This window comes from Muntiacus reevesi, chromosome 5 (assembly GCF_963930625.1).
Source record: "Muntiacus reevesi chromosome 5, mMunRee1.1, whole genome shotgun sequence".
In the NCBI taxonomy this organism is placed as follows: Eukaryota; Metazoa; Chordata; class Mammalia; order Artiodactyla; family Cervidae; genus Muntiacus; species Muntiacus reevesi.
This window is the reverse complement of record NC_089253.1, coordinates 31,312,881-31,327,469: the sequence shown is the minus strand read 5'-3', so window position 1 is coordinate 31,327,469 and position 14,589 is coordinate 31,312,881. Positions and strand designations below refer to the sequence as shown.

Here is a 14,589-nt window from a genome sequence, read left to right as displayed (position 1 = left end):
GGAATCATATGGTATAATATGGAGCCTTTTCAAACTGGCTTTCAAGCTGCACTTAAGGTTCCTCCAGATCTTTCCATGATTTGATAGTTACTTTGTTATCATTCATTTATCATTCATGGTTATGAATGTGCCATAATTTTGTTTTTCCATCCACTTATTAAGATGCATCTTGGTTGCTTCTAGTTTGGGGCATTTATGAATAATATTGCTGTATATATCCACATGCAGATTTTTGTGTGGATTTGTTTTCAGCTCCTTCAGGTAAATACCACGGAGTACACTTGCTGTGTTGTATGGTAAGATCATGCTTAGGTTTGTAAGAAACCACCAAACTGTCTTTTAAAGTGGTTGTGCCATTTTGCCTTCCCACCAGCAACAGTGTGATGCTGCTCTGCATTCTCATCTACATTTGATGGTTCTCAGTTGGTTTGTTTGTTTTCAATCATTCTAATAGGCATGTGATGGCATTTATTACATTGTTGTCAGAATTTGCAAATAAAGTCAGTCCAAGGAATGACATTTACTGATACAGATAAGGGTGTTGTACTGCTGTCCTCATTTCTCTATTACTAATAACTCCTTCTACTCTCTCTTCACCTCTGATTCTCAAACTTTACTTGGTGAACTTATGATGTGTTGCATAGGGAACATGTCAAAACATAAAATCCTGTGACATAAACCCTCAGGTTCTGTCTCAGTGATTGTGGGATAGGATTAAGATACATTCTTACCCATGTGATTCTGGCCCCTGTGTTCGTTACATCACTGCTGGAAGCAGTACTTACTCTGAGCTGTAGGTAAATCAGTCAGTCAGCTGGTGGTTGATAAAGGTCAATATTCTTCCAAGTTCTAGTCTGTATGTTGTTTTAACCTAGACCATAATTTAGCAGTGGGAACAGAAGGATTAGTTCATCCATGTTTCTAAATTATACTGTGACTGTGTTTCTTTTCTTAAACTTCTAGGAGTAGGAAGTGTGAAATTATATTAACTATAGTAATTTGAAATGCTGAAATCTTTTTTTTACTTGTCTTCTAAAGAGTATATTGAGCCTTTTACCTTTGTTTTCTGATGAGTTTCATCATGTAATGTATATTTCAGAAAGAAAAAAAAAACCTCATTTTCTTACTTGTTAAAAATACATGGCCTTTTTGTGTCTGCTGGTGGACTGTGGTTGGAAATGTGAGGTGAGGTGTCTGGAAGGTCTTTTTTTCCCTTATATAACAGGCATGTTACAAATGTAAAGTGTTAATGTCTGAGGATTGTTTGTTTATGCCGTGTTTCTCAGAATTTTATCTGGGAGCCGTAAGTATCAGAATGACCTGAGAAACATATTAAAACCAGATACAACTGATCTCTGGAGGTGGGGGACAGAAATCTGAATTTTATCATGTTCCTCAGATGATTATTAAGTACAAAATATGAGAACCACTGACTCAGCCTCCCTGTGTTTATCCTGTGCAGGTAGAGAAAGAATTAAAACTCTGCTTAGTGAGTGTTCTCCTTTTCCCCCAGAAAAGCTCCCAAGACATATTTGGGATGCAGTCAGCGAATGGATAAAATACCAGTTAGAGGGTGACAGAATCCTATTCAGTCATGTTCTCTCGGTTCTCTGCAAGATGGTCAAGGGTCACTGGATTTATTTTCATAGTTACCCCAGCCTGTCGTGTGAGGGTTTCCATGCACGAATGGCAGACAAGCAGCTCTTCAGCAATAAGCATTCCCTTACCTCAGGAGTTTAGCGTGGTTCCAGAAAGCTTACTTTCAGAAAAGCCTTCTTTATCCCACGGGGAAGATGTTTGGAAACCTTGGCTCTTGCAGTAAGTAGTTTAATAGAGGAAGACAGTTCACCCACTTATTTATATGAAGACCATCATTTTATGTGTGGAATTCAAAGCTGCACCTTTTCATTACTCAAAATTAAGTAGAGCGGAATATTTCCTCTCCAGTTGAGTAATAGGAAAATTACATAATTTTTCATCTGTAGTGTTTACAGGATTTCAGGGGAAGGGGGAGTCAGAGCGTGGTGCTACAAATACAAGGCATTGTAACACTTCTTGGTTCCCTTCTGTGTGCTTCCTGTTAATGTTTAATTCTCACACTAGACGAAGGTACTTTTATTACTTCTCTTACTGACAAAGAAACTAAAGCGAAAGAGGACTAAACTACTGGCCTGTTATTATTTCGCTGTTTAGTGTCAGGGCTTAGGTAAAAACTTAGGTATTCTGGGCAAAGAACAGATCATAGTAGTAGTGCAGTGAACCAGTAGTGGCTTCTACTTGTCTACACGTGTGAATCATCAATTTCTAAGGTAAAAAAATGGCAGAGGATCAGCTGGTCCTAAACTGTCACCTTACAATTGAAGAAATCAAAGGAATTTGGGAAGATGGTTTTGATTCATAAAGACAGTAAGTCAGTGATACAGCCAGACATGAACTTGGTGAGTTCTGGTTTTGTATTTCTCCCCCTTGGATCACAAAACATATGTAAATTTTCTGAAATTATTTTCTTTGTTTCTTATTGCTGTCTTTATTTTTCTTTCTAGTGCCATTAGTAGCTGCCATTGACATAATTTAGAGAGAAACTAGTTTCTAGATAGCCTTTTGTTAATTTATAACTTCAAAATAAGTCCTACCAAATGATTCTTAAACATTCAGTTTCTTGGAAATTATTGAAAAAAATGGCTTACAGAAGTAGTTCTTAGCATCATCAAACCCTACACCCATTTGTTATGATAAATAATTTCTAAAATCCTTCCTTAGAATTCAGAAATGAAATTTACAAATGACATAACAAGATACAAACACAGTTTCAAAAAAGTCAATATAATTTTTCACATATAATATTAAAGAGAAATAAAAGTGAGTTGCATACTTGAAATACACAGTTGTGTATACTAGGGACAACTTCGTGGAAGTCTTGTTACTTCAAATGTAGTGCGCAGACCAGTAGCATTAACCTCAATCACAAAACAGAATAAAACTTACTTGTAATAGTATCAAAACTATGAACGACTTAGGGACTATATCAGAAGAAAGATATAAAAGATCTGTGTACTGAAAACTACAAAGCATTTCTGAGATAAAGAATATTTTAAAAACGAGAGATATATACCCTGTGTATGGGTTGGAAGTCTTTATGTTGTTAAAATATCATCTCTTCTCAAATTAATCCCAGTCAAAAACCCCAGCAGGTTTTTTTTTGTAGAAATCAATACACAGATTTAACAATTCATATGGAAATACAAAGGACCTAGAAAAAAACAGCCAAAACAAATTTGAAGAAGAGGAGCAGAGTTGGAGAACTAACACTAATTGATTTGAAGACTTAACTGTAAAGCTGCAGTGACAATGGAGTATGGCATCAGGGGAGAGATGGACATGAAACTCAACAGGACAGAACAGCCAGAAGTAGACCCGTACACACGGGGACGCTTGTTTTCAACAGAGGTTCAATATCCATTCAGTGAAAACATGATCTGTTTTGCAAATGATGTTGGGACAGTTGGATATCCATATGCCTTCATAAATCCTTTTATTTCTTTCTTGTGCCATCTGCACGTTTTAACACAAAATAGGTCATGTACCCAAAATGTATATCTTAAACTAAAAAGCTTCTAAAAGAAAACGTAGGAGAAACTTTTGTGACTTTGGATTAGGCAAAGATTTCTTAGATGTGTTATCAGAACAATCATAAGATAATAAATTTCATCAAAATTTAACACTGCTGCTCTTTGAAAGGCGTTGTTTATAAGACAATAAAAAGATGCACTACAGACTGGGAAAAAATATTTGCAGTGATTATATCTGATCAAGTACTTGTATCTCCAACATATAAAGAACTCTCAAAATTCAACATGAGGACAGAACTCAATTTAAAAAAATAGCAAATATGGGAAAAGTTAACCAAAAAGATACATGACAAATAAACCTGTCAAGAGATGCTTAACCACAGTGATTCAGTTCAGTTCAGTTCAGTTGCTCAGTTGTGTCCAACTCTGACCCCATGAATTGTAGCACGCCAGACCTCCCTGTCCATCACCAACTCCCAGAGTTTACTCAAACTCATGACCATCGAGTTGGTGATGCCATCCAGCCATCCCAATCCTCTGTCGTCTCCTTCTCCTCCTGCCCCCAATCCCTCCCAGCATCAGGGCCTTTTCCAGTGAGTCAACTCTTCGTATGAGGTGGCCAAAGTATTAGAGTTTCAGCTTCAGCAGTGATTAGAGAAATGCCATTAAAATAACAGTGAGACCTTGCTACACACTTACTGGAACAGCAAGGATGTGGAGGAATTGGAACACTGACATAGTTGGGGCAATGTAAGATGCTCCAGCCAATTGGAAAACAGTTTGTCAGTGTTTCAAACATATCCCGATGGCAGGATCAAGCCATTCTGCTCCTAGGTGTTTATCCAAGAGAAAAGAAGATCTGCCTTCATACAGAAACTCACATGACAGTTCATAGCAACCTTATACGCAATGGCCCCAAGCTGGAAGCAGTTATCTCATCAGCAAGAGATCAGTGAATAAACGAACGGTGGCATTTACACAATAGAATATTACTAAGGAATAGAAAGGAAGAATTAGTGATAAATACAGCAACATGACGATCCTCAAAATAATTAATGAAAGAAAACCAACAACAAAGTACATTCTGCATGACTCTATTCATATAAAAGTGTAGGAACTGCAAAGTGATGTGTAGTGGTAGAAACTTGGTTGCTTGTTGAGCAGGGGCGAGGGCTGCTAGGGAGAGGGAGAAATTACAGAGAGTTACAAGGAAACTCTGGGGGTTGATAAATATGTTCATAATTTTGAATGTGGATACAGTTTTATAGGTGTCAACTTATCAGAATGTACATTTTAAATGTGCACAGCAGTGGGAAAGAACTGCAGAAGCATCTGACTTAACTTTTCATGTGTCTAATCCTATGACAGTTTCCATCTCTTCTGCCTCTATGTCTCTTACATCCATATACTCTTCTTTCTTCTTCATGCCAAACTGACTCAGGGGAAAACTACCAGACTGAAGGTTTTTTCTCCCTCCTTTAAGCCCATCCCTCAGCCTTGTCTTTTTTTTTTCTGTTATTTTATTTTTTTAGCTACTTCTCTACCCTTGTGGACGCTGGATGCTCATCTTTTCTTTTCTTTCCCTCCTCTTCCTAGAGTAGAAATTCATTTTGACTCCTGCCAAATATACTGAATTCCTCTCACCTTTATCAGTCATTTAAATTAGAGCTTTAGAAAATGCCACTTCTGCAGAGAAAACAATACAGGAAACAGGAAAATATAATTCATAGCTCATATTGTTGGAATTCCAGTCACTTTTAACATTGAGCATTTTGAGTTTATTAGAATTAATTTATATTTGGTAAAATATTGGCTTAAATATGCACTATGTTTTGTCAGACCTCTTCACTGTGACCCACCCTTCTTGGATGGCCCTGCACGGCATGGTTAATAGCTTCATTGAGTTACTCAAGCCTCTTCGCCATAAAGCTGTGATCCATGAAGTGGCAGAAAATTTAAAATGTTCATTAACTGTAATTTTAGGGTTAGTTATGTGTGTATTTTCAATGGAACACAGTTTCATTTTTTTATGGTTGAAATTTTATAATAAGAAAATAGAATCTATTGCTTTTCTCAAGTACACAGAATTAGCTCTTTTAAGTAAGACAGTTATCTTAACTGTCTTACTTAAGATAGCCTTACTGAAGTAAAGAGTTACAGTTAGAAGTGCTTTTGGCTTCAAGAAACAAAAGCAAACAGAAAAGGTATCACTGCTGCAGGTGAGTCAGCAGCTTAATGAAGCTAGGCAGAATTATCTAGCATCCTCTTGGCCTTTCTTTAAGGTTAGATGATTGCTACTGCTCATCCATTCCCAACACCTGGGTACACAGCAGAAAGAAGAGACAGAATAGTAGTAGTAGAACTTTTCACATGTGCCATGGCTACACCCTGAACGCAAGGAATCTGGATAACTGAGTATTTAGTTCAGCTAGCATTTAGTAATCGGAGAAGGCAATGGCAACCCACTCCAGTACTCTTGCCTGGAGAATCCCATGGACAGGGGAGCCTGGTAGGCTATAGTCCACCAGGTCGCTAAGAGTTGGACAGGACTGAGCGACTTCACTTTCACTTTTCACTTTCATGCATTGGAGAAGGAAATGGCATCCCACTCCAATATTCTTGCCTGGAGAATCCCAGGGACGGGGGAGCCTGGTGGGCTGCCGTCTATGGGGTTGCACAGAGTTGGACACGACTGAAGTGACTTAGCAGCATCAGCAGCATTTAGTAATATTGCACTTTATACTAAAGGGAGATAGGCGAGCAGGGATGGGAATTTGACGTTGGGTGAACCTCCCATGGACCTACCTCTGCATAATACACAGCAGCTTTCCCCCCATATACCTGGACCTTGAGACATTTAAAAGGTGAAAGTGCAACCAGTATGTACCAATTTGATATAGTTCCTTAAAGAAGATCATTAAGCTTTGTTGAATCTTGTGAAGAAATAATGGCAAGCTATTTTTGTTTGCTGACAGATATTTTAGTTTAGAAACTAGACTAGGTGCTTTTACACAGATTATTCAGGTAGCTAATGATGTCCCATTTTTATGAATTAAGAAACAGATATTAAGCAATTTGCTGCAGATAACAGAGCCTAGGAAATGAGTGGTCTTTTCTCTATAGCGAATTGCAGAAGATGTTTATAAATGGAAATGAATTAGAATTTTATGGAAAGAGTGATATTTGATAGTGAGGAAACTTAAGTATATGCAGACAAAAGGTAGTAGGTATTACATGTCACATCTATACATTGGAGGAGCCAAAACCTAGGTCTTCTAGGTCTTCTAGTGGCCAACATACTGGAATAATAAAGAACAGATAATGTTGCACAACTGCTTACTACATTCGTTTTGCTTATACTCATCTGTTTAATCCTCATAACAAACCTTATGAGTTAGGCACAAGATCATTATGTTTAGAGGAAGAAACTGAAACGGAGCCTAAGTTATAAACCCAGCCTAGTAAGTGGCAGGCCTAGAATAGAACCGAGGCCCTCTTAATGCTGTGGCTAGGTGCATGCTCAGTTGCTTAAGTCGTGTCCAACTCCTTGTGACCCCATGGACTGTAACCCACCAGGCTTCTCTGTCCATGAAATTCTCCAGGCAAGAATACTGGAGTGGGTTGCCATGCCCTCCTCCAGGGGATCTTCCTAACCCAGGGATTGAACCCATATCTCCTGCATTGCAGGTGGATTCTTTACCCACTGACCCACCTGGGAAGCCCCAATCCCGGGGCTATACTTAACCATAAGTAATTCCCTTAGAAGTGGTTTGTGTAAGAGAGAATGAGAAGGATTTTTCAAATTGATTCTCATCTGGTTCTAACCAATCTTGGAAGAATTTCTACTTGTTGATTAGTTAAATAGGAAGTTGAGTAAAATATGGTATAGAATTTCACCAATAAAACAGATACTTACAGCATCATTTTAGAAGGCAGTGCATATAGGAACTTTAAGATCCTAAATCAAATCTTTTAAACAAGCTGATAGTTTATTAATAAGCCCTTTCAACTCGTGATAACTGGTTACATCTTCATAATTTTAAGAGCTAACATAGAATATTGATCAAGAAATTGAAGTAAGAATGCAGCAAATTAGTATGTGAAATACTCCCACGCAGATGAAAATTATACAGCTCAGACCTTCACGATGAGTCAGACTCTTGGAAAGCTGTTCCGTTCTTCCCCAGAGTCTGTCAACAGAGGGATGTACAAAGTGATGTAGTTTTCTTGTTTCAGCTTTAACATCTGCTGCTTGGCAGCCCAATCATATTCCTATCTAAGAAAACATCTATAAATATTGGTAAAAATTTCCTTTTTACTTTTGCTTCCTGGATCTTCATATCTGTATTCATTCTGCTGGCTATGTAGTATCTCTGGGTGATCTGGAGCTCAGTATTTTCCTATCACAGCTCCTTGGGGGTCTTCCTACACCACGAGCAGTTTGCTACCAGGTCAGTTTGGTGTGCTTTTTCAAAGCCGAGATTGGTTGTTTTCTTCTCTTGCTTCCCCACTTACCCACACACTTCTGACTCTTTACCAAGAATGAATAGCAGGATTTTAAGTGAGCAGTTGTTTCATCAGGTTACTTTAGTCTTGTCATTTTTCACTGAACCTATGAGAGAATGAAGAAAAAATACACAAAAAAGTTGAATGTGGTTTAGTGTTGCTTTGAAAAAAAATCATAGAGAAGTCAGTAAATATGAAAGTGGGCAGTAGAAGTGTTCACACAATTGAATTGAAATTTCAGCAAAGTAAATTATTAACAGGTATAAATTACACCTCTTGCCATGCATAGCTTGGTATCAGACTAAATATTTTAATTAGAGTAAAAGAAATTTGGGAAATTAAAAGCTAAAACTAGAAAAGAAGACTTAGACTTTTAGGCAAATAAAACACATGACTCTATATACTCATAGCAACAGCTTGTTTTATTTGTTTGTATAATTGGCATCGTCAGTGATTTAGAGTCTTGGGATAGCAGAATCGCTGGGAGGGGCTGTGGAGCACATTACTGGAATTGAATTGGCGATGCTCACACACTGGTCTGTTCCCTGGTTTAGAATCCTCTCTCTGCTGCCTTTCTTCTTTAGGTGGGACTCTTCCCTGGACACTGTGTTGAGTTAATTAATCAGAAAGTTCCCCAGTCAGTGACCAACTCAGTGCCAAAACCAGGTGAGTACTCTTTCTCCTTAGTGTGGTTATTTACCCACTGCTTAAAGATCCAGATTTTCTCTTCCAGTCAGGCATGCAGCTTGTTTAGCTGTTGTGTTCGTTGTCATAATGTGCATTCTTAATTTTAATGTGGTTTTGATTTTTAGTGTATTCTTTTTTCTCTGTTGATCATTTCACAAAGGTTTACATGCATTCAGAATTTTAGGCAATTTTAAGAACTGTTTGCTCCATTAAGCTTTGTCATTATTTGCTTTTACAATTATATAGTAGGAATGTGGCTAATTAATGAGCAAAATGATAAAAGAAAATGCCAGGTTTAAGGACCTGACATGGAGATAATATGACTAGCTGAAAATTAATAAATGAAGGGAAAGTATATCTTATCAGTGCCTGTGAACATCCAAACTATTTTAAACAGCATTTCTTATTACTTATATAATGTATTTACAGTGCTGCATAAGTGTGTGGAATATTGTACAGATATGTAAAGCAATGTGTTGCAGGGAGTAAAAATAAAAAACAGTGGAAACTTTTGTTTTTATTGGGGTGACTTAATCTGGACGAATTTTACAGAATACTTCATCAGGAACTTGCTAATGTGATGTAAATTTTTAGAAAGAAAATAAAAACAAAGAATAAAGAATTTAGAAGCAGGAGGAAGTGATCAAATGAATTTCTCCTTCTGCCTTACTCTCCCCTCACCCTGAGATTCTCAGTCTCTTTTCAAGGCATTTTTATCCTCTATTAAATCCCCCTTCTTTGGCCAAGCTTGTTAAGCATAAAACAACACTGTCAGAGAGAACTTACTTATTCATTAGTGGTTGTGATGGCTGTAGTTTTCTTTTCTTTTTGACATGTCGCATCAGTAACTTGAAAAAAAAAAAACTCCTGTGCCCACTAGCAGACTCTGCTTCTCCTCTCCCTCGCCCCAGCTCTAAGCAACTGCTAATCTACTTTCTGTCTCTAGAGTTCTCTGAGCTAGACCTTTCACACAAATGAAATGAATCATACAATATGTAGTCTTGTTGTAACTGGCTTCCTTCACTTAGCATAATGTTTTCAAGGTTCATCCATATATCAGTGCTTTATTCTCTCTTCTGGCTAAATAGTAGTGCATTGTATGGTTATACAGTATTTATTTTATCCATTCACTTTGGATTTCCATTTTGGGTTATTTTGAATAATGCAATAATTAGTATACAAGTTTTGGTATATATATATATATATGTTTTCATTTCTTGATTATGTGTGTAGCAGTAGCATTGCAGGGTCATATGATAACTCTGTTCAACCTTTGGCGGAACCCCCAAACTAGTTTACCTTTGTAAACCAGCTGCACTGTTTTACACTTCCACCAGCAGTGTATATGAGAATTCAAATTGTTCCATTTCCTTGTTACTGTATTTTTGGTTATTGTTGTCTTAGTGGGTATTAAGTGATGCATCTTTATGGTTTTGATATGCATTTCCCTGATGGCTAATAATGTTGAACATCTTTTTATGTGTTTACTTATTACCCATTTGTGTATCTTTGGAGAAATGTTCAGACCTTTGTCTGTTTTTTAATTTGGTTGTCTTTTTACCATTGGGTCATGTTATACATTTCACATTCCAGTCCTTTATCAGATAATGTGATTTGCAGACATACATTTCCTCAAATTCTGTGTTTTGTCTTTGATTTTCTTGATGACATCTGTTGAAGCATAAATATTTTTAATTTTGATGAAGTTCAATTTATTTTTTTCTTTTCTCACTTATGCTTTTGATGTCTTATCTAAGAAGGTGTTGTTTAGCCCAAGGTCAATATTTACTTCTGTATTTTCTTTTAAGAAGTTTATAGTTTTAGATCTTCCTTTTTAGCCTACTACCCATTTTGAGTTAATTTTTGTGTATGGTTTTAAGGTTCAAGTCCATTGGATATCCAGTTATCTGAGCATGATTTGTTGAAAAGGTTATTTCTTCCCTATTTAATTGACTTAACTCCCTTGTAGAAACTCAGTTGACTTTAGACGCATGAAGTTATTTCTAGATTTTCAGTTCTGTTCCATTGATCTATATGTCTGTTCTTATTCCAGTACCACCCTGACTTGATTACCATTGCTTAGTAGTAAATTTTGCAGTTGGGAGGTCCTCCTACTTTGTTCTTTTTCAGGATTGATTTGGTTTTTCCAGGTGCCTTGCAATTCCACATGAATTTTAGAATCGTCTTGTTAGTTCTAAAAAAGATGGTTGGGATTCTGATAGGTATTTATTGAATCTACATATCAATTTGGAAAGTATTACCTTCCGGTCAGTATTTAAGTCTTTCAGTCCTTGAACATGGGATGTTTTTTCCCATTGGATTAGATCCTTCACGATTTTGAACTTCTTGTAGTTTCTTTTTTTAAAGTTCTGCATATCTGTTGTTAAATTTATTTTTATTCTTTTGATGCTTTTGTAAATGGAGTTGTTTTCTTAGTTTCATTTTCTTATTCATTGCAAGTGCACAGAAATACAATTAATTTTGTATCTTAATCTTGTATCCTGAAACTTTGTTGAAATGTTTATGAGTTCTGATAGGTTGTTAGTAGATTTCTTGGTGTATTCTGTATGTAAGATCATGTCATTTGTGAATAGACATGTTTACTTCTTCCTTTCCAATATGGATGTTTTTTATGTCTTACTCTTGCCCAATTGCCCTGGATGTGTTACAGTGTTGAAGCTTTGAGAACAGGCATCCTTGTCTTACTTTTGACCTTTTAGGAGAAGTCATCTAATTGTTTATTGTTATGTAAAAATTTTTAACTGTGCGGTTTTCATAGACACCCTTTGTCAAGTTGACAAAGTACCCTTCAATTCCTAGCTTGTTGAATGATTTTATCACAGAAGGGTGTTGGATTTTGTCAGATACCTTTTTCATTGTAATTTTTATTTTCGGCTGCGCTGGGTCTTGGTTGCAGCATGCACTCTTCTCTAGCTGTGGAGAGCGGGAGCTACTCTATTGTGGTGTGTGGGCTTCTTGTTGCGGTGGCCTCTCTAGTTTTAGCAGCATGGGCTCTGGGGCGTGCGGGCTTCAGTAGTTGCGGCTCTCAGGCCCTAGTGCACAGGCTCAATAGCTTTGGCGCATGGGCTTAGTTGCTCCACGGGCTGTGGGATCTTCCCAGACTAGGGATCGAACCCATGTCTCTGGCATTGGCCGGTGGACTCTTCACCACTGAGCCACCAGGGAAGCCCTGTCTGATACTTTGTATCCATCTGAGATGATCATGAGTTTTTGTGGTCACTGCTTTAAAGTTACCAAAATTTTATATCAAAAATTTACTGCTATTTCTTGTATATTATTTTCATGTATTTCTGCTATAATAAACTTAACTTTTATTAATTATAAAGTCTTATCTTTGATCATGTTACGTCAGATATACTATAAACTGTTTTTAAAAATTAGCTTAATATTGGGGAGGGAGGTGGGAGGGGGGTTCAGGATGGGGAACACATGTACACCCATGGCTGATTCATGTCAATGTATGGCAAAACCCACTACAGTATTGTAAAGTAATTAACCTCCAATTAAAATAAATTTTTTAAAATTAGCTTAATATTGGTATTGTATCAAATACTTTCTCCATGTTGTGAATATGAAAGTGAATTTCTAATAGTGATAACCTCCAGCACTTTTAAAACTTGAGAAAGTTAATCAGTTATTGACAGTTCTGGAAAATGGGTTTCTATAAATAGACCTGTATGGCGTTGTTAGTTCTAAATTAGTAGTGATGTATAATGACAGCACACCTTCAAAAGCTAATATTTTATCTTTGGTGGCAACATTGCAGGGCTGGCATAGGGAAATGTGCATTCTTAATACATTTTGAAAAGGATAATGTGAGTTCTATCAGCCTCAGGCTTGTTTCACACTTTAAAACTGTCTTTGCCTTCAGTACAAATAACTTGAATGTTCTGTTTATTTTTAACAGTGCCATCTGTCACTGTGAGATACCAGGTCTGAAAGATGGAGCTATAGTTTGAGACTGCAACTTAAAGCTCCCTATATTATTGCACAACAAGGGCAATAAGGAACATTTTCCCTTTGGAACTCTTCTTAATGTTCTCAGTATGACCAATTATTTGTGTCTGTAAAAATAAAGTTAATGAATCACCATGTCCTGACCAAGATAGCACGTATCCATGGTACCTTAAGGAAAAGGGCGTGTGTGGGGTTGGGAGGTGGGGAGGAGAGTTAAGAGGAAGAAAGGTAAACGCTTGTTCCAAAGAAACTGGCGTTTGTTCCGTCCCCGCAGGTCCAGCTTTGACAGCTGATGAGGCTGAGGTGAGTGGGAGGAAGAGGAAGGAAGCGCATGAGGACTTCTGTGTGTGTCCCCTGCTTGGCATTTACTGAGCCGTTATTTACTGATGCCTTTCTTCAGGTTTTCAGCCTTCTCAGCTGTTGCCTCCGCAGATGTTTCTTTTGCGTACGTCTCTCCTCCTCCACCCCTTCCACATGTCACTCACCTCTCTGATGTTGGCTTACCATCCTCTCTCCAGCTCCTGTGCTTTCTGCTGACCTCTTCTCTCTGTGCAGCCTCTCTTAAGCCCATGAATTCTCCAGTTCTCGTAGCAGGTGTTTTCTTTCTAGGGTCAACATGTGGTCTTCATTAATTTCCATGGTTGAATCTCCCATCTTCCCACCTTCTCCACCTTTTTTCTTCTAGAAAAAAAAGAATGAGGGAGTTTGGGGAGGGAAGGAGTGGGCAGAAGGTGGAGAAAGAGTGAAGAGAAAAGAAGAGCAAAGCTTACTTTATGGGCATGAGCTTCTAAAAATGGAGGACTAGAGAATTTAGACAAACCTCCCCTCTGAAAACAGAAAATCTGGACAGAAATGTAAAAATATAATATAGTCTCTTTGAAGCATTGGAGAGTTAATAAGGTACTGAACAGTTACTGAGCTAAGATGAAGCAGAAGAAGGAAATCCAGAGAAGTGACCCCAGTGTGTGGGGACCTGAGCCCTCAGGGTATTAGTTAATGGAGCAGAGAAAGTCCTGGTGCTCTCAGAACAACACATGAAGTTAAGAGCCCAATAGGGCCGAGTTGTTGATAATGCCCCAAGCTTTAAGTTAGGAGTTATGTTGAAATTGACAATGATTCTAAATCAATTCTAAAATTTATATGGAAATGCAGAGCCCAAAATGCCTAAGACAATGTTGAAGAACAAAATAGTGGAAACTTAATATTATAGATATCAAGACTTATTATTAAAGCTTCACTGATTAAGATACTGAGGTTGATACAAGGATAGACAAATAAAATAGCGATAAAGAAGAGAGTCCAGGAACAAACCTGTGTACATGTGTTAATAGATACTTGATTTATGCACTGCAGAGCGTTGTGAAAATGACAGTCATTTCAGTAAATGGTGCTGCTGCTGCTGCTGCTTCTGCCAAGTCACGTCAGTCGTGTCCGACTCTGTGTGACCCCATAGATGGTAGCCCACTAGGCTTCCATCCCTGGGACTCTCCAGGCAAGAATACTGGAGTGGGTTGCCATTTCCTTCTCTAGTTCATGAAAGTGAAAAGTGAAAGTGAGGTTGCTCAGTCGTACCCGATTCTTTGCGACCCCATGGACTGTAGCCTACCAGTCTCTTCAGTCCATGGGATTTCCCAGGCAAGAGTATTGGAGTGGGTTGCCATTGCCTTCTCCGAAATGGTGCTAGATCTTGAAAATTATAGATCTGTATGTGAAAGGTGAAACAGCAAAACTTCTAGAAGAGAATACAGTGGAATATCTTCATGGACTATTTTCATGGTCTTGAAGTGAAGAAGTGAAGTGGAGTGAAGTTGCTCAGTCATGTCCAACGCTTTGCGACCCCATGGACTGT

The 14,589-nt window shown here is 37.8% G+C and overlaps 1 protein-coding gene across 4 annotated transcripts in view; it reads left to right on the top strand.

Moving 5' to 3' along the window:
* The window catches only part of ARHGAP32 (Rho GTPase activating protein 32), a 192,540-nt gene that overhangs the window by 128,509 nt on the left and 49,442 nt on the right, over window positions 1-14,589 (top strand). For 3 of the 4 annotated variants that reach the window (XM_065937397.1, XM_065937396.1, XM_065937395.1), the window contains one exon: window positions 8,660-8,741. The exons of the other annotated variant lie outside the window; for it this stretch is intronic. In XM_065937397.1, coding sequence (XP_065793469.1) covers window positions 8,660-8,741 — 82 coding nt within the window. The remainder of the gene's footprint in view (window positions 1-8,659; window positions 8,742-14,589) is intronic. 4 annotated transcript variants of the gene reach the window in all.